We start from the raw sequence: 19592 nt of genomic DNA, 5'->3' as shown, positions 1-19592 counted from the left end.
TTTGCCTAGGGAGATGCATCGGGTGGCGAGTCTATTTGGAAATCGAAAATTAATTTTTACGAGTTTATTTTTTATTATTTTATTTTGTGAGATTTGTTATTTTGTGCGACTTTTCTCTATATAAATTTTATTATTATGGAAATTAAAATGTATTATTAAATCGTAATTATATTTTATGTCGAATATAATATTGTGTTTGAACAAATATATTTCTATATAAAAATCAAAATTTCTTTGTTAGTTGTTATTATAAATTTTTAAAGAATTAACAAACAAAATTTTAATTTAATATAAATAGCGTTTTCAAAAATTAATTTTTTTGAGAGATTTAACTGCTAATTTTTTGTTCATGCACCTTTTAACTTATAACTAAATTTTAACAATATAAACTAAATTTTAGTTTTTACATAAACTATCTGTACTATATATGTAAAAATTCTGTTGACATTTCACCAATTATTAAGTTAATTAGAATTTGATTAAACTCTCAATATTTTCAAAATCTGATTTTTTTATAAAATATTTTTAAATAGCATTCAAATATAAATTCTATTTATTACATTTATTATATTATATTCTATTAATTATATATTGTCTAAATATTTATATTAAATCCCTACAAACGATAAAAAGCAATTATACTTATAAGAATGTACAGACAAAATTGGAACAAGAATTGGAAGGTTCAAAAATTTATAAAATCACTAACCAAAATAAATTTATTTAGCAGAAATATATAAAGAGTGACGCTTCTCTATGGCGAGTGTTTATATTACTAATATGCCTATCTTTATTCGTATGTATCTATGCATGTATTATTTTATATCTATCTATAATAACATAAAACAGAAAATTAATAGTTACTAATATATAAGTTAGTAAAATAAGAATTACATGTATCTTAACTTCAGAACAACACAGCCAAAAGCGACAGCATATTTTCATCGATTACTTTCAGCTTTTATAAAGTATTCGCATTAAACAAAACATTTGTTAATCAATTGTTCTGCACGTTTATCACAAATTTTATAGATTACAATTTAATGTGTGCAAATTTTGGATTGTAGCTCAATCAATAACATAATTCGCATAAGCATCCGCAAATGCTTTATGTTTTTATATAATACTGTTATTATTAGGTATTCTTCGAAGAATCTGATGTTAATAATTTTTGTATAAGGTTCATTTTTGCAGGAGACAATTCATCCTTTTTATCTTGTTTGACAAAAGGAATTGCTTTATGCTTTCCCAGTTCGAAACTATCATGGAAACTTTCAAAGCATGTAGAACAAAAAAGGTCGCCTTTACATCCTGTGCATCTATATAGTTCCAATTCTTCTGCAGTTTGCAAACATATTAAACATTCATTGTTAAATTCAGCCTCGTCTTCATCTTTATCTTCGTCTTCGTCTTCGTCTTCGTCTTCATCTTTATCCTCGTCCTCATTTTCATCCTCATCTTCCATGTTTGGAGGTGTCTATTAAACATTTTATAAATTTTACATAAAAACAAAATTAAGCATTTACTAAAATTCAAAAAATTCATAGATATAATTTATTATTACATTTATTGTTATAATTGTGTGTGTGTGTTAAAAAATAGAAGAATATATTTTCAGATAAATTTTTATTGATCATGTAAAATGTTGATAGAAATGTGCATATTTATCAATTATGCAAACAAATATATACCTCTATTTCCATTGCTGAATATCTGTTAACCAATTCATCATACTGCGAGGCCTTTAATGATGTGTGAATTTCCTTATAAAGTTCACTGGACGAAGGCAACTTTATTTCAGCCATATATTCTTTAATTAAATCATCCGTCTTCTCTTGATCTGTTCTAGTATCCACTTGATGTATCTATAAAAAATAGTAAAGATCAAAATAACATATAAACAGGGTTTGGTAAGTTAATGATTTTTTAAAACTAACAATAAGTTAAGTTAAAGTTAATTACTTATAAAATTAATTAGTTAAGTTAAAAGTTGTATAAACAAAAAATTAACTCACAATCAATTAAAGTTAAGGTAAGATTAAATCAACTGAAGTTAAATCAAAAGTTAATTTTTAAAAACATTATTTATATTAAATTAGAATTTTGTTTGTTAATTCTTTTAAAATTTATAATAACAATAAAGAAATTTTGATTTTTATATAAAAATATATTTTTTGGTAATTACAACTAATGACAAATAAACATAAAAATAAATAATACTTTAATTTAAAAATAATACGTTTATAACTTATAAAAAAACAATAACGATATTCAGAGATAGAAAAAATGTAACTCAGAAAAAAAGTTAATAAGTTTAAGATCAAAAATAACTAACTCAAGTTAAAAATTAATACATTTTAAATTAACTAAGCTAAGTTAAAAGTTATTAATTTTTTATCTTTTAACAAATTAATTAATTATTGTCCAACTCTGCATATAAATATTAATAAGAATCCAAATGACATATATATATAATTGTTTATATATACATACATTTACGGCATAACTTCCACTGGCCTGTGGATCTTGATCTTTCAACAGCGCCAGTCTTTGCGTTATCTCATCAAAAGTAGGCACTAAAGTGTTACGCTCTTCCTTCAAATTTCGTAATCTTTCTACAATTTGTTGGTCCACTGGTTCTAGTCCCTGTTTAAGTGCATCCCAATGATCTGTATGCTTATATATTACTATTGGAGGTTTTATTGGATTTTCCAATGAATCCAATCTAGATCAAATATTCAATATTAAAATATTGTTTCCTTGAAATATTAAACTACTCGCAGGCAAAAAAAGACCCAGAGTTTTGCTCACTTCATAGTAATATCAATTGGTGCAAGTGGTTCTGAACTCGCATTAGGCATCGGAGCTTCGTTTTCAACATCTTCTGAACCTGATCTCTTCATCTTGTTCAATTTGTGGTAACAGCGTCCGCAAACCTTCTTCGTTCCTATATTGGGAAGATCGCATTTGAACTTGAGACATCTAGCGCAGGAAGAGAAGCCGCAGCTTGGGCAGCCGATCTGAGCAATAGCAAAAGAAAAAAAAAGATAAGCAATCGAATCCTTCGAATCCGGCATAATTTACCTTGTCAAGTTAACCTATTAAAACTCAAATGTACAAATATTTACGTCTTTCGTAAAAAACGAAAATTTCGTTTGACAGGTGGTGCAGGACATTCCTTCAGCCTGATCACATCTCCTCGTCCTGATAAAAAAATAATATATTAAGAATAAACCATCGAGAAATCCACGTTAAATTTTTATCATTCTCCGCATTAGGTATCTCATGATGACGTAAAATATTTAACAACACGAGAAAAACAATAATTTAACAACACGTCGCGTCACAGACGCTCTCCGCATGCGCGTGACATCATCTGACAGCTGTCACCGCGCGCACGCGCGTGACGTCACTGCGCACATGCGCGTGATTTCATCTGACGCCTGTTAGAGAATTTCGTGTAGAAAAATGTTACCGCACGAGGCGCTAGAGAATTTTGCGGGGAAATACGTTGCCAGCAATGTTGAGCGAATGCTCGACTTAACCTGAAATGCGTCACGTTCCGTAGCAGCACATTTTGAGCGTATTTATGCATATTTATAATAATGAGAACGTAAATATTTGTACGTATCGTTAATTTTACATGAATTTGTAGCATATTTATTATTATTATTATTATTATTATTTTTTTTTTCTTCGACCAATCTCGTCATTCTCGAGGGGGCCGGAGGGGGGAAAGAAATTCGGCGGTCTCGTTTCATTATCGGGAAACATGGACACCGTGAGTCTGTACGATTCGAAGATCTGTCGGTTGTGCGCGGCGGAAAACGGCAACGAACATCTGTTCATCAACGAGACGGGCGAGTCGGATTTGTGCTCGCTGGTGAATCGTTATCTGCCACTCAAGGTAGGGCGGTGCATTTTTTTTTTAAATGCCGGTTAAATGGATTGCAACTTGATTTCCTACTGCACTGATCAAATGTTCATTGTTTGTCAATTTTTCTCTTCTCTTCTCATTTCTCAGTAAATTAATTAATTTGATGTTTTACACGGTGATTAGATTCATGCATATTAAATTTGCACCCTCTTGGTTAAATATTCAAGGAATAAACTTTGTATAATAAATACTAATATAGAGTAGAAATTATTTATTATGTTTGTGATTTACTATTGCTTATACAATATTGTTTATATATGTGTATCTTTGATTTTAAGGTTCGAGATGATGGCAAGTTACCGCAAACAATTTGTCCAGGCTGTAACATTCAGCTGGCAGCAACTGTGCAGTTCTTTGATCTGCTGGTGGTTGGTCAGCGCAAGTTGCGTGACCTCTGGAAGTATCAGGTTGAGCAGCAGCGCAGGGCAGAACGTTTACGCAATAAGGAGAGCGCAGAGTTTGCAGCAGAAGTAGAGGGAGTGGAAGTGGATAGTACGGCTGCTTGCAATGAGGATGAACAGTATGAACAGCAAATTATCATCAAAAGTAATGCAATCTTTTTTTCCCTATGTATTTTGTATCATAAATGGTCTTAATTTAAACAATATTGTATAATTGTGTAAAATTGTTATTTCAATAGTAATGCCAGATGGATCTGTGTACGCTGCAGAGCATGAAATAAGTTTACAAATGGAAGGCTTAACTAAGCCAAGGAGAAAACGCGGACGTCCACCCAAAGCACAAACAGAGGCCGAATCTTTGGTTTGTAATGTTGAATTGTGACTGACTTATTACTTTGTTTATGTATTATAACTTTTTCATTTGCATATTATTTTTCACAGACAAAAGAGAATGTGGAAGTTGTGAGTCAAGGTGAGGAAGATAAACAAGAGGAAGAGCTGGAAGAAGTAGATGGTGATGGTAGGCGTAGGAGGAAACGCAAAGTTCCTAAAAGGTATGTATATAAATAATTGAGATAAAAGCTTGTAAGTCTCTGTGATTGATAATCAAATAAATATGGACAGATTTATGGAAGCGGTGCAAGGAAAGGAATTAGAAAGAATATTCAAAGAAGAGGGTGTAATCGAGGAAGATGACGATGACTTCGAGATGCTTGATGATTCTGAAGAACCATTAAATGCTTCTATCCAGGATGGTCAGAAAGGTACATATAATAGACCAAAATAGAAAAGAGATTAATCTTCTAGATATTTTTATGCCTAATGTATATCTTGCAGAAGTAATTGGTCGTTACGAAACGCAGGAGGGTAAAAATTTGGGTGAAGTAACCGCGAATCGTGGACGAGCACGGTCAAAGTCGAAGCTTCGTCGTCGAAAAAATAAATTTACATGTCAGCTCTGCGGCAGAAATTTTCTACAACGTAGCAAATATTTAATACACAAGTAAATGTTATTTATTTAACCATATTATTTGATTTTCGAGAACTTCATTTGGTTCCTTGATTTTTCTTTCTGATTCTACAATTTGTTTTCTATAATTTTTAAATTTTATATACGTGAAGTGTATTCTCGTACACATAAATTTGAAAAATTTGTCAGAATTTTAAAATATTAATATTTTTTATTGTACTTTTCAATGTTTAATGTTTTGCATACTAATGTTTTGCAGAAATTTCCATAAAAGCATCAAGTACGAGTGCACATAATGTAAGACGCTTTTTGATAGTAAGGAGAACCTGGCGTTACATCAAAAAACGGCTCAGCATAGCTCAAATCCCGCTGAAGAAAATATTGAAGTACAAGAATCGTTTGAGAAATTAGAGACACAAAGTTCGGAGCAGGACTACTCTACGACGACGATGAAGGAAGATTCTAGTGCTGCAATTTATATGTGCGAAAGATGCGACAAGCATTTCGAATCGAAACAAGAGTATGAACTACACATGAAATTGGTGCATGAACTGCAGAGATTTACGTGTAACGTGTGCAACAAGGCCTTCACAAACCAGTCGAATTTGACAATGCACATGGCTACACATGAGGTTTACTTTTTTTTTATCTACACCCTTAAATGATAATGCAATAAGGACTCTGCATCAAATAGGATTTTGGCTTTCGTTGGAATTAGCTTTTTTTTTTAATTTTTTGTTGAGTCAAACAACTCGCAAAGTCCTAATTTTTCGTGTATGACTGGTTGTAAATCAGTAACCATCTATTATTTAGTTTTGAGCTTATTACATTTCTTGTTCAGCAAGTCGTAAGTTACAACAGCTGGTTTTCTCATATATTTTAGCTTATGATCTGCTGAACAGAAAATATGATAAGTTTAAAAAGCTAAAATAATAGATAGTTACTGATTTACAACCAGTCAGATACGAAAAATTTGGACTCTACGAGTTGTTTGACTGACTATAACTCAGTAACTATCCAATATTTAGCTTTGAGGCTATTATATCTTTTGTTCAGCAGGATATAAACTACAACTATGAAAAAAAAAAACAGCTAATTCCATCAAAAGCCAAAATTCTAAATTTGGTACAAGGTCTTTCAAAAATTAGTTTTAAGCAATTAAAAGTTTTTATATAATTTCTCACACTAAACCTTTACTTAATGTTGCAGCAAACTAAGTCAAACAAGGGATTTCCCTGTGATATCTGTGGCAAAGTCTTAAATCATCCCAGTTCCGTCGTGTATCATAAGGAAGCCGAACACAACAATGGACGTCGTTTCGTCTGCAACAAATGTAACAGGAGTTTCAAGCACAAGCAGTTGCTCCAGCGACATCAGTTGGTGCATTCGGACGATCGACCCTACGTTTGCAAGTCCTGCAGTGCCAGCTTTAAGACAAAGGCAAATCTTATCAATCATCAGTCCACTCACACTGGTGAGAAGAGATATTACTGCGAGCGTTGCAACCAACAGTTTGCACACAAGACCAGTTTGACGTTGCATCAAAGGTAAATTGTAAATGGATTTGTTTATTATTTATTTATATTTTTCAAAAGAAGCATTCTTAAATTTATCTTAAAGTCTAGGACTTCTAAATCTAGATCTTAGTATAAGTAGATCTTTTTTTTTTTTATTCTTAAACCTCTTCAGGATTTTTAGTTTTAGTAGCACGAGATCAATTTTATATCAATTTTATATCGTTTTAGATGGCACGATGGTGAAAAGCCGTACACTTGCCAAGTTTGCCACAAGAGCTTCTCACAGAATGGCAATTTGCAGGAACATATGCGAATTCATACTGGTGAGAAGCCGTACAGCTGCGAATTTTGCGAGAGAAAGTTTACGACGTCCTCGCAGTTTAAGCTGCACGTGAAACGTCATACTGGTGAACGACCGTGGAAATGCGAGTTCTGTACAAAATGCTTTCTGCATAAGGATACGTGGAAGTGTCATGTACGCCGACATAAGGGTGAACGTCCGTTTCAATGCACTACTTGCAATCGCGGATTTACGGAGCAATGGGCGTTAAAGAAACACGTTCGTTTGCACACCGGTAAATGTGGCTTGATGATGTTCAAGATCTTTTTTATCACAATGTTTTATTTAATTTCTATGTATAATTACGGATAGAAAAATTCTCCAAGAAGAGTAACATGCTTTTGATGAAGTTGGTTTTTTTTATTTTTTTTATAAATATGTTATAGCTAATTTTCTGCTGAGCAAAAGATATAATAACTTCAAAGCTAAATATTGGATAATTACTGAGTTACAGCCAGGTAAACAACTCATAGAGCTCATGGTTTTGTATTTGATTTGCTGTAAATCAGTAACTATCAATTATTTGAGCTTTTTGAGCCTATTACATTTTCTATTCTGCAGATCATAAGCTAAAATATATGAGAAAACTAGCTGATCTTATCAAAATTTAATTTTATATGATTAATACAGGGTTTTTAATCCTATATAAAATCCTAGATGAAATTGAATCCTGGTAAAATCAGCTGATTTTCTCACATGCTGTAACTTACGACTTGCTGAAAAAAAAGAATAGCCTGAAAGCTAAATATTGGATTGCTGAGTTACAAATAGTCGAATAATTTTCATAAAATCATAAGCTACACCATAAACAGCCAATTCCATCGAAAGCCTTATTTGGTGCGAGATTTTTTATTCTAAGTTACTATAATAATTTCATTTTTTTCACAGGTGAAAAACCTTATTCTTGTGATCTATGTGGTAAAGCTTTCGCCGACTGTTCGAATTTGACAAAGCATAAAAAGGTATTGTATCAATTTCACTTTCTTAGCTTCTTCTCGAGCACCAAACTCGATTGTCTTATTGTTAGTAATTATCAATTTCCACAGGTGCATAGGGAGAATAAAATACTAACCGTGGACGAATCAGAAGGATCCCCGATCGGCGAGGTGTGGCAAATTCTGCCAAATTCGCAAGAGAACGATGAACAGTCGGCACTCAATGAACAAATGGCGCAGGTGATCGCTACTGATGAAGCATCCACCGATGGGATCCAACAGATCTATTACGTGTCATATCAGGATCCTAATAATCCTAATCAGCCGCGAACATTACACTTTCGTATGTATTCAGTTATATTAATTTGATAATTATACACAGATTAATCCCATCGCACATACATTAACTAATTAATCCTAATTATTAATTTGACGAAATGTGTAGTTGATACTAGCATGATCAAGAATAAAGAAGAGGAAACGAAGGCGAGTGTAAATTTCTTGCCACGTTTGGATATTGACAACGACGCAATAATTGCCGACAAGATTGTAAATAATAATGCCAATAATAACGAGGAACAGTCGGAGATAGAACTCCCGGAATCGGATTTACAGTTGCAAGTAAGAAAGATGTAGACGCTATAATTTTTTTTATGACTAGATACTTCAGGGCCTTGTACCAAAATGTTAACAGCTGCACTTGTGCTTTATCTCTTAAAGATTTATAATTATATAAATATGAAAATGCATATATAAATTATATTTTTTATTTAAATTATATATAATATATAAATAAATAATAAAATATATAAAAAATATATATAAAAATATATAAATTATATTATAATTATATAAAGAATATTAATTCTTTATTCCAGATCGCCGACGAACATGGAAATCCGATTCCGATATCTATCCAAGAGGCTCGACAGCTTCTGTCTCAAGGACACTTCATCAGCCACATGAACAGCCAGATCATCAGAGTTCATCCTGAAATATTCGCGCAGCATCTTGAAGCGTTAAACATCCATATTGATGAAGAGGCTGCAGTTGAGAGCGGAATCGCGACACAGCAGAATGCGAAAGACGAGATCGAGACGATACGAGATCGAACGATTGCTTCCGTGTCGGCGATTCAGGCCGACGCGGATGCCATCGTCCAAGCGCTAGAGGTGATTTTTAATTTCACGTAAAAAAATTTATTTTTTTATAAATCTTCCATTTTTGAGATCAAGTTTTAATTTAATCATCAATTCTTTTGAATCTTAAAACAAAATTTTTTTGTATTTCCTTCTTAAATCTTCATAATTGATTTTTCCTTTACTTAAATTATAATAATATTATTAAGCGTATTAATTAAATAATTAGAATTAGAATTAAAAATAATTATAATTAAATTTTAATAGTATTAAGCATATTAATTAAAGAATTATATATATATATAATTAAAATTAAAAATTATAATAAAAAATATATAATTTAATATTATTAAGTGTAGTAATTAAATAATTACACTTAAAATTAAAAATAATGATATTTAAATTATAATATTATTATTAAACAAATATTAATTAAATAATAAAATAACATTCTTATATAATTTACGATAAATCAACAAAATGTTAATATTTTTTTTAGGACGAGGATACAGATGCAACCGCAGTCGCAACTATTAATCAATTGGAAAATGTTGAGCAGACTGAAATCACAGATGGTCAACATACAATCGAACTTATTAATCAGAGTGGACAAAAGCTCCGTGTCCTGACATATCCTGTCAACCAGATGCAGGTCGATTTATCTCCAGAGTACATGACTATTGTATAATTGAAAGAAGTAGATGTATATGTATAAAATTTGTGATGCGTAATTTTTTCTTATAAACAATGACGAGTCTGATTAAGTGTATAATCTATTGAAAAGATATTGAAAGTGCTTGCAATCTTAAATTTTTTTTACAAGATTATATGCTAATTTTTATACAATCTTACTACTCTTAATATAATACATGGTGTCAGAAAAGTAATGAGATTGAATTTTTAGCGCACAAGTTATGGCAGCAGTAAAAAATCCTAATTATACATTACATATTTAATCTTATTACTTTTTTGACGGATTATGTATATTGGTTCTGTAAAATTAAACAAATCAATACTTGATAGAAATTTATCATCAAAATATTAAAACTAAAAATTATTATAGAGATACTTTAATTGATGAAATTTAATTGTATATGCACATATTTTAGACATATTGCATGTTCTCTTTTATATTTTACTATGTATGTTGAGTTACAATTATTGTACATAATACACCATTGTACTCTAGATGTAATAAAGAAAGAAAAATCAAGCACGATTCGTTTAAACACAATATTTTTTGTAAAAGATATAAGAAAAATTTAAGTAGGAAATTAAGAAAAATAAATATAAATGTAATGAATTTCATATAGCAATAGTAAATAATTATAGGATCTATTAATTAATTAGATTAACTTGCAACTCTTCCCTTTTTTTTAATGCTGTGTAATAAATATCGACTAAATCCAATAAAATGAACAATAAAATTTTTGTTTTTAAATTTCAAAATATACACATATAATATATATGAGTTTATAAAAAAATTAATCGACACACTCTACTGCACATTTAAGTATATAAAAAATGTTGTATATTTTACCACACATTCTATATTCTGTCATTTACTTGCAAAAATTTAAAAAGAAAATAAAACGATACAATAGCGATATAGATTATTTTTAATAAATTAGATTAATTTTTATTTGCAATATATAAGACATATATATGTTCCAAAGAATCTGCAATAAGAATATTGTACTTTATATATATATATATATATATATATATATATATATATATATATATATATATGTATATATATTTTATATTATTTTTATTATATAATATATAATATATTATATATTATATAATAAAAATAATATAAAGATATATAATATATTATTTTTATTATATCTATATTATCATATTAATATTTAATTTTTTATTTGCAATAAAATAATGAAATGTCAGCGCGGGAAATTCAAATGGACCCAGCCAATCACGTGACTAGCACAATTGATCAATCAAAAAGCCCCTAGACTAGGGATTCCGAATCGACCAATGAATAATGCGTCCAATTGGGTTTCTTTCGCACGTGATTGGTCGATTTTCGCAAGAAATAAAAATGAAAGTTCTTCCTGCATAAATGGCGCATTTCACGAGTGACACATGGAACAGGCGTGCGTGAAACCTCCTTGGCCGACGTGCTTGGCTGTTCGCGAGAATCTTTTGCCGTCCGGCGTGCCACATATTCCCGTTTTGGTCGAGGACATTCCTGGATTCTCGTCTCTGTCCGACTACAAGGAGAATTTTGTAAAGAGCGTGCAGACGATCGGCGAAATTCTCCCCGGCGAGGGCCGAATTGTCCAGTTGCAGAGTATTTCGTCCGATCGCGAAGCAAAAGTCACCCTTAGCTTGGAGAGGCTTCCCGTGAATGCTGTCTATTTTAAGGACGGCAAGGGACGATACGTGCCTATATGGGTAAAGCGATTGATTTTTTTAAAGTTGTTTTAGCATGCTTATTCTATTTTTTCTGCTATTTATCTCTTACAATAAATTGTAAATTGATAAACAAAAAGATAAACAGCAGAAAAAATAGAATAAACATGCTAAAATAAATTATTTTTGTTACAATTTATTGTAAATTGATAATAATTTGATTGATAATAATATTGATGTTATTTTATTGTATAAAAATAGATTGTATAAAAATAAAAATAGTTAGATATTAAGATCACTTTGAGCGATACATAATTTATGACAGAGTTCTATTTATAACTTTTTTTATTCTACAATTAAAGATAAGTTTCAAATAAAAAATATAAATAATATATATGTATAAATAATGAAATAAAAAAAATATATATATATATAAATTAAAAAAGATTAAAAATACTCACATGTTAAGATGGACCACATAAAATTAGAAATCAAAATTTTTCTGTTGAATTTTGTCATAAATTATAGATTGCTCTAAAATAGCTTTTATAGGAAAATAGTTTTGTCTGAATAAATTTTCTCACAATGTTACATTTACAGGAAAAATGTCGTGTTTTTAAAGTTTTTGGAACATTGGAATGGAGGGAAGATAAAGTTGTGCTAATGGCACATAAATTATTGAGAATTCAAGACATACGTGGTAGTCTAAATACATTATCGTTGTTATCTGCTGTTGTTCGCCCTATGTATTATCAGTAAGACTTTATACAAATTATATATAATTTCAATAATTTAAAATGCGATATATAAGATAGGAAAGCATAGAAGAGATATAGCGTAATAATGAAAGGATACAATATATTTTTATGGATTAAGCATTTTGAAATTTACAGTATCAAATAGTTAGAAAGCATTATTTTTTGCAGGTACAAAGAATTTAAATAGAGTGAAAGATATTTATTACATAAATATTTAGTACATATTTAAATGAATCTTTCATTTATTCGGCTGTGCATTTTGAATGTTAAAAGCCCATTTAATCACTCTGATAAGATTATCATTGTTAAAACAAAACATGAGTGTATTCACGCAGTGCTTAAATCCTCTCACTGGTCTCGCCACGTGGGAGAAGAGAGATCAAGATTATGATTATCATCAAGAAGTAGCTCGATCCTCCTTTGCAGACATGCTACATGATCACGAGCGAGTAAGTATCTTTTTATGATTGCTTTTTACATTCTTGAATTTGAATGACATTATTAATTTTTTGTACCTGACAGAATTAAAGTATATTTTGTTTTTCTTAGAATGAGAAGTATTATATAGCCCTCAAAGCTGCTATTGAAAAAAAGCACCAAGTAGGGGAGGAGGCTAATGTGCTCGATGTAGGGACTGGGACTGGATTGCTGTCAATGATGGCTGTAACATGCGGAGCAGACACTGTGACAGCATGCGAGGTAAAAGAGAAGTGGCATTTTCTCCAAAGTTTCATTTATACAGGGTGTATACCCAGAAATCTTGAAAACTTGGTATTCTCACAATCAGGGAATTTCGTTCAACCTTGAAAAATCAGACAATTCTCATGGAATTTGATTGGGATTCAGATAATTTTTTAAAAAATTGTCTTTTTTAATTTTATTCTTATTTAGTACTTAAGAAACATATATCTAATATATCTTGGCAATATTTAAGTTTTTCTTAAAATTTTATGTGATTTTTCTTATTGATAATCTATTTTTAGTATCAAAAGATTTTAGATAAATTATAAATTTCGTAAAAAATTATTCAATTTTTTAATAGAAAATATTAAAATAAATTAGTGCTTCTTATTTATAAAAAATAAATAATAATTGAATAAATAATTAATTTTAAATAAATTATTATTTCTCTAGACATTTATAATAAATTATTTTTTGTTTTATATATTTATCTTTCTGTTTTGTATTTTTATTTTTATTAAAGAATTTTTGGAAATTTTTGTTTACAAATTTTGAGTAAACATCTTGACTATACAAAAAGAAATTCTTGCAGGCTTTCATACCGATGGCCAATTGTGCCGCAAGAGTAATAAAGGAGAACGGTTTCGAGAATAAAATCAAGTTGGTTCGTAAACATTCTACGAAGATAACGGTCGGAAAAGACGGTGATATGCCAAAGCGAGCGAATATTCTAGTCACTGAAGTATTCGACACAGAGCTGATTGGCGAAGGGGCATTATCAACGTTTCGCCATGCCCAGAAATTTCTTCTCGAGGTAATGCTAGGGTAATTAAAGCTTGCGCACAATTTTGTTACTTCGGGATTCGCACTCATCTTGCATTTTTTCACATCAGGAAAGTAGCATAGTTGTGCCACAGAGTGGAACAGTGTGGGCACAAGTAGTCGAGAGTTCCAAAGTTTGCGGATGGAATCGAGTGAAGCCTATTAAGAATGGAGAAATGCTGGTCGACGCTCCAGCGGCTATTCAAGCGTGCTCTGGAGCTGCAGCAGTTCACGACATGCAACTCTCCCGTCTTCCTCGGGACGCTTTTGTGCCTTTACTGCCGCCCCAACCTATTTTCAGGTAAAGATTTTCTCCTTTTTTAATATTCTCTAAAAACATAATTCTATATTTAAGGCTTTTGCTACCGATCATGTTGGAATTGTGACGTCAGACTCTGACGTTACAATCTAACATAGCCGCGGCGAGAACGCAGGAGCCTTAAATGTTAAGTTATATTGGTATAATGGTCGAGAGGAATCAAGTGGAGATTGTGGTTAAGTTATATGTATGTTGGTAATGAATTGTGCGTTTAAAATAAATTTTCACAGTAATTTTCTGTCTATATTAAAAAATTTGTTTCAGGTTTGACTGGTCCGGCAAGGAGCCTTTATTGAACTATGAAAAAGTACTGTTACGCGCAAAATCGATAGCAAGTGGAACCGCGCATGCAATTTTCATGTGGTGGGATCTAAACATGGATATGGATAACCAAGTAATTAATGCTTGCTCGATATTATTTTTGTATCATTTTTTTTCCTATTCATTCTTATAGTTTTTATACTTTTTATACCATTTTCTAGGTGTTGCTGAGTTGTGCACCTGTATGGGAACATCCGAACGTACCTGATGACATTAAAAGAGATGAATTACGCTTACAAGAGATGGCAGAGTTGATACCTTGGAGGGATCATTGGATGCAAGCTGTCTATTATCTTCCGGAAGAGATTTCTATTACACGCGGCGTCGAAGTCAGTCTCATCGGTTACCACGACGAGTATTCCTTCTGGTTTAAATTGCTGAACGGATCCGTGTAAGTTCCTATTACTTTGTGTAATATTTTAATTTCAATTCTTTATTTTTATTTTCTTTATTTCTATTTTTAATTCTTTATTTTGATTTTTTTTAATTTTATTTCATTATTTATTATTAATTTTCATTTTATTATTATTTTATTAATTTTTATTAATATTATTAGAGATTAATTTTATTAATATTTTTATTAATATTTTTTGTAATCTAAAAAAATTATAATTCTTTGGACTTGTATGTAAAATAAAAAAAAAATATATTTTTTACAGAGATGAGATCCCAGATTTTCCTAGACCTGTGTGCGATTGTAACGCGCACATCGCGTACTCGAGAACGCGTATCGGCCAATTAAACGACATGGCCCGTAATAAGAAGTACGTGCAGGCCTTGAAGAAGAGGATCACTTCGGACAGCGTCTGCCTCTGTCTCTCGGACGGCTGCCTGTTGGCTCTCGCGGCCGCGAGGATGGGAGCGAAGGTGTTCCTGCTGGAGCAGAACTCCCTGTCGCAGAAAACCATGGAGATGTTTGTTCGCACGAACGGGCTCTCCGAGCGAATAAGGATCATCAGGTCGGTCGACGAGCTGCCGGAGGCCAGCGAGATCAATTTCATCTTCGGCGAGCCCTACTTCCTGAGTTCCATCGTTCCCTGGGAGAATCTCGTCTTCTGGTACCACGCCTCTAGGTATCCGTCAAGCATTGCGAGGATGCCGATCGCGGCCACGATCAAGGCCGCCGTCGTCGAGTTCAAGGATCTGCATAAGATTAGGGCTCCTGTGGACGTTTGCGAGGGCTTCAACCTGTCCTCCTTCGACAGGCTCGTACAAGTTCGCAAATTTATTTTGCCTCTCGATTCTTGTTGCTTGAACGTGATACTAAAGGAGAATCGCGTTTTGTTTCCAGATGTCGAGCGATAAAAGCGACAACCCCGTAGAAGCGCAGCCGCTCTGGGAGTATCCCTGCAAAGCCTTATCTGCGCCCTTTAATATCGTGGAGCTCGATCTTACGCGAAACGTAAATTTTGAGCGCATTCAGGTGTCGGGCGAGGTTCCGATTTTAAGGTACGCATCTCTTTTATTTAATTTTTAAAAATGCGAGTTACGTAGGATGTATATTCCTGGGAAAAACTGATTTTCTCGCGGAATTTTGTTTTACCTTGAAAGATCAGGGAATTCTCATGAAATTTGATTCAAAGAATTTTTTTTTTTTTTAATTGTCTTTTTCATAATTTTATTTTTATTTAGCACTTAAAGAAACATGTCTAATATCATTACAATACTTAAGTTTTTATTAAGATTTTATGTAATTTTTTTTTATTTCCGATCTATTCCACTATCAAGATCTTATGTATTTCATAAAAATTGTTCAATTTTTTAATAGATAATATTTAAATCAATTACTTATTGTTTAATAAATAATTAATAATTTCATAAAAATAATTAAATTAATAAAGCTGAAGACATTTATAATACATTATTTTTTGTTTTCTATTTTTATTTTATATTATATTCTTGCATATATTTTTAGCATTTACCTATAATGATATATTACACTTTGTTATTGTCCAAATTAATTTTACAATTAATAAATCAATATTAAATACTAGAAAAACTGCATTAACTTTAATCGTATGAATAGACATTAAAAAACGTGTAAGGAATTTTTAAAAAACTATTTACAAATTTTAATTTTCTTAAAATTTTAAATAAAAATATCGGGAAGATCAGAGAATTTTAAAGAATTTTTAAATAAAATTATGTATATAAATCAATTTTAATTAATTAATTTTAAAATTAATTTGAGTAGACATCCTGTTGTAAAAATGTATTCTTTTTTTTTTTTTACTGTATTTTATATTAAACTACTTAGGTCTATATTCATGTTTTTTACTCACTCATTGATTAGATCGCTCACTTTTATAATTAATGAACGAAAAAAATTAATGTATCATCAGGATATTTTTGAAAATAAAGATACTTTATTAGAGATTATATCTCGTTTTATATACAGCAACGGTTCCTGCAATGGCGTCGCTGTATGGGTAGATTGGCAATTGGATTCAGATTTGTCAGTATCTTGCGGTCCAATTGAAGAAGTGGTACCTGGCAGGCGCATGGCTTGGGATCCTTATACAAGGCAGGGCGTACATCTATTTCATAGGATATCTAACGTCTCGAAAGGAGAAGATACGCTTTCCTGGTCGTTTACTTTTGTTCCGCAACACGGTGAAGTAGACTTTGATTTTAGATTAATAACCAATGTATGATTGTATCAAGTAAGTCTTGTTTTTATGTATCAATAAATTTTTGTTTGATTATATATTAACGCTGTATTCTGTGTACATATGTTCTATATACACACATATACATCTATATAAATAGAAATTAATATTATTTATTAAAAGTTGCGCTAACAGTATCTCTGTCAATTTTTAGAAAATTACATAAAGTGCGATTTTTTTTGTATATGAAAAATAGTTTATTTTTTGTCTAATATTGAAATATATTTTTATATTATGAGGTATCTGTGGTAATATATATATTTAACGAGTTCGTGTATCTGTTTTGTATCTGACTTAATGAATGAAACATCCTTTTCATAATACGAAGTAGATTTTGATTTTAGTTACCGACAAATATTGGATTATATTAATGAGTTTTGTTTGATTGTATTAAACGTTAATGTGACTGCATTGACGTTAATTTGATGCAAATTAGAAATCAAACAAAATTGTGAAAATGTAGAAAATGTTTGATATGAACAGATATTCCAAAACAATGAAATGAGAATATATATATATATATGTATGATCAAATATGTCCTAATGTTACAAAGTATTATCTGGTAAGATACGTAACTGTTTGGCAAGTCTTTTGCCAATTAATTTGGGATAATTTTTTTGTTTGATAAGAAATTCCTTACTCTGGTGTGTCACAGCACCATTTTCTAATTGAAATCTAGAAATAGAGAAAATTTCATTGATAAACGTTAGTATAATTTATATGTAAGCTAAACTAATTATTTTTAAAGTGATTTTTATAATTGTGATACATATGCATATATGATGAATTTTTCGTAAATTAGTCAATCTTTCGATTATTTATTTATTAAAAAGTCTTAATTTGTTTTATGAGAAAGCACTTTAAAATTAATGAATGCTTGATAGAAATTGAATTATACTTGCCTACATAGATAATGTAATGGACCCAACATCTTTTCTCTTAATTCGGGATCGCCTTCTAAAATTGAAAGCGCACTCGCTCCAGTTTCTAATGTCGAGAGACAACCTTCTGTTGGCTGCGTCCTGATTACATACTGACTAGTGGGTACACCAATTAACTTGCAAGCTCGTAGAAAATATAAAGCTGGGCTCGAGTGATAAATCGCCTACAAGAAAATAGATATTAAGAAATTCGGTAATTTATTGTACATAATTATTTTGAAAAGTTTTTTTATCTATTCTTCAAAAATCTAAATTTTAAAACAAATTATTAATATGTAATATAAAGTAATGTGTGTATGTATAATATAAAATAATATATATGTCCCCTTTCTAAAAAAAGCAAATAAACATATTACATTATTTGCTGTGAAATAAGCAAGTAATGATTTACTTTTGCTTGTGGCCATGTTCCATCCAACAGAACCAAATTGTATGGCTTTTGTTCGTTAATTCCAACTGGATCTAGCGTATCCAGTGCAATAGCATCAGGAGATGGATATAATAAAATAGTATTTTTATCGTTTAATATTTCTGAAAGGCCTTCGTGCTTAGGCAATGGAAACTTCTTTCCCCTTAAAAAGGAATAAAATAATTTCTTAGAATTTTATATACAATCGAGACTTGCTTACAAAAATGTGAATTGTAAATTTGACTTAATTGCATGTTTATTCACCTGAAGATTAGGCACTTCCCTGATTCCAAAGCTAATGTGAGCATTGGCACCGTACGCAAGCAACGCTTTGCCTCTGCTGGATGCTGTAAGATTATTATTCTTGATGCCGGGTTGAGACATTGCTTCGGCAAACCTGGGCACCAACATACTTGCACAGGTCTCCTTTAAAAAGACATATATATTATTATAATTTGGAAAATTTTAATTCTCTTGCTTTGCAGGCTTATAAAATTTTTCAATTGCCTGAATTTTATATATTATATTTATATATATCATTTATTAATATACATTCAATTTATATAATATATATATATATATATAATTATTTATTTGCAATATTTACTTGCACTGTTGACATTTGTCCCTTGTTTCGGGAGGATCGGCGGGAATGTTCGCCAGTTCACTCCACACGTCATCTTCGTTCGTCATGATAAGCAACTGTCAAAAGTATCCTCGATATTTCCCAAGGATCCTTCATACATTATATCCGATCAAATTTCAATATCAATAATTACTTTTGCATAATAATTATATATCGTGATAACGAAGCTATTTTTAAACCAAATAAAATACATAGAGGTTATACAAAGGTCACACAAAGTAGAAGATTTACAAAAATAAACGATTTTTTACCGGCAAATTAAAGAGCAATAAAAACATACGAAAGGAAAGAACTTTGAAATATCGGAGAATAGATGATTAAATTTTTTCCTTTTATTTTCACGCTTTTTCCGCTTCTCGCAAATTTACCGACCGACTCGCGCCATCTGTGACGTCGCGCGCGAACTA

General features: G+C 31.0%; 5 protein-coding genes across 6 annotated transcripts; 3 read left to right on the top strand and 2 right to left on the bottom strand.

The window, feature by feature from the left end:
- Positions 1 to 701: 701 nt before the first annotated feature.
- LOC114935938 (abscission/NoCut checkpoint regulator) lies at positions 702 to 3371 on the bottom strand. Of its 2 annotated transcripts, none has more exons than XM_085485487.1 (5): positions 3085 to 3371; positions 2812 to 2947; positions 2494 to 2725; positions 1692 to 1865; positions 702 to 1477 (listed from the first exon to the last, which is right to left on the bottom strand). In XM_085485487.1, exons 2-5 carry the CDS (start codon positions 2901 to 2903, stop codon positions 1136 to 1138), a joined length of 840 nt encoding a protein of 279 aa, XP_085341613.1. In that variant the 5' UTR covers positions 2904 to 2947; positions 3085 to 3371; the 3' UTR covers positions 702 to 1135. The 2 variants fall into 2 exon arrangements, with proteins under 2 accessions (XP_085341613.1, XP_029164732.2); XM_029308899.2 differs by having other exon boundaries at positions 2812 to 3020; positions 3129 to 3371.
- Positions 3372 to 3511: 140 nt separating this feature from the next.
- LOC114935936 (uncharacterized) lies at positions 3512 to 10458 on the top strand. Its single transcript, XM_029308889.2, is given in 14 exon segments — positions 3512 to 3907; positions 4216 to 4483; positions 4578 to 4699; positions 4780 to 4892; positions 4963 to 5102; positions 5176 to 5341; positions 5568 to 5940; positions 6518 to 6855; positions 7054 to 7400; positions 8054 to 8127; positions 8212 to 8443; positions 8546 to 8721; positions 8979 to 9272; positions 9739 to 10458. Coding segments are annotated over 14 exon segments (2967 nt in total). The 5' UTR covers positions 3512 to 3772; the 3' UTR covers positions 9928 to 10458.
- Positions 10459 to 11308: 850 nt separating this feature from the next.
- LOC114935923 (uncharacterized) lies at positions 11309 to 12627 on the top strand. Its single transcript, XM_029308878.2, has 3 exons — positions 11309 to 11660; positions 12219 to 12373; positions 12545 to 12627. Exons 1-3 carry the CDS (start codon positions 11349 to 11351, stop codon positions 12561 to 12563), a joined length of 486 nt encoding a protein of 161 aa, XP_029164711.1. The 5' UTR covers positions 11309 to 11348; the 3' UTR covers positions 12564 to 12627.
- Positions 12573 to 17226, top strand: Art7 (arginine methyltransferase 7). The gene is made up of 9 exons (XM_029308877.2): positions 12573 to 12825; positions 12926 to 13075; positions 13650 to 13871; positions 13951 to 14180; positions 14463 to 14592; positions 14681 to 14910; positions 15179 to 15734; positions 15811 to 15968; positions 16918 to 17226. Exons 1-9 carry the CDS (start codon positions 12640 to 12642, stop codon positions 17171 to 17173), a joined length of 2118 nt encoding a protein of 705 aa, XP_029164710.2. The 5' UTR covers positions 12573 to 12639; the 3' UTR covers positions 17174 to 17226.
- Positions 16864 to 19592, bottom strand: Dtwd2 (DTW domain containing 2). The gene is made up of 6 exons (XM_029308876.2): positions 19437 to 19592; positions 19147 to 19352; positions 18804 to 18965; positions 18522 to 18702; positions 18092 to 18294; positions 16864 to 17864 (listed from the first exon to the last, which is right to left on the bottom strand). Exons 2-6 carry the CDS (start codon positions 19230 to 19232, stop codon positions 17735 to 17737), a joined length of 762 nt encoding a protein of 253 aa, XP_029164709.1. The 5' UTR covers positions 19233 to 19352; positions 19437 to 19592; the 3' UTR covers positions 16864 to 17734.

Source organism: Nylanderia fulva, unplaced genomic scaffold (genome assembly GCF_048542155.1).
Source record: "Nylanderia fulva isolate GAGA-0341 unplaced genomic scaffold, ASM4854215v1 Scaffold37, whole genome shotgun sequence".
NCBI lineage: Eukaryota > Metazoa > Arthropoda > Insecta > Hymenoptera > Formicidae > Nylanderia > Nylanderia fulva.
This window is presented reverse-complemented; position numbering and strand designations above follow the sequence as displayed.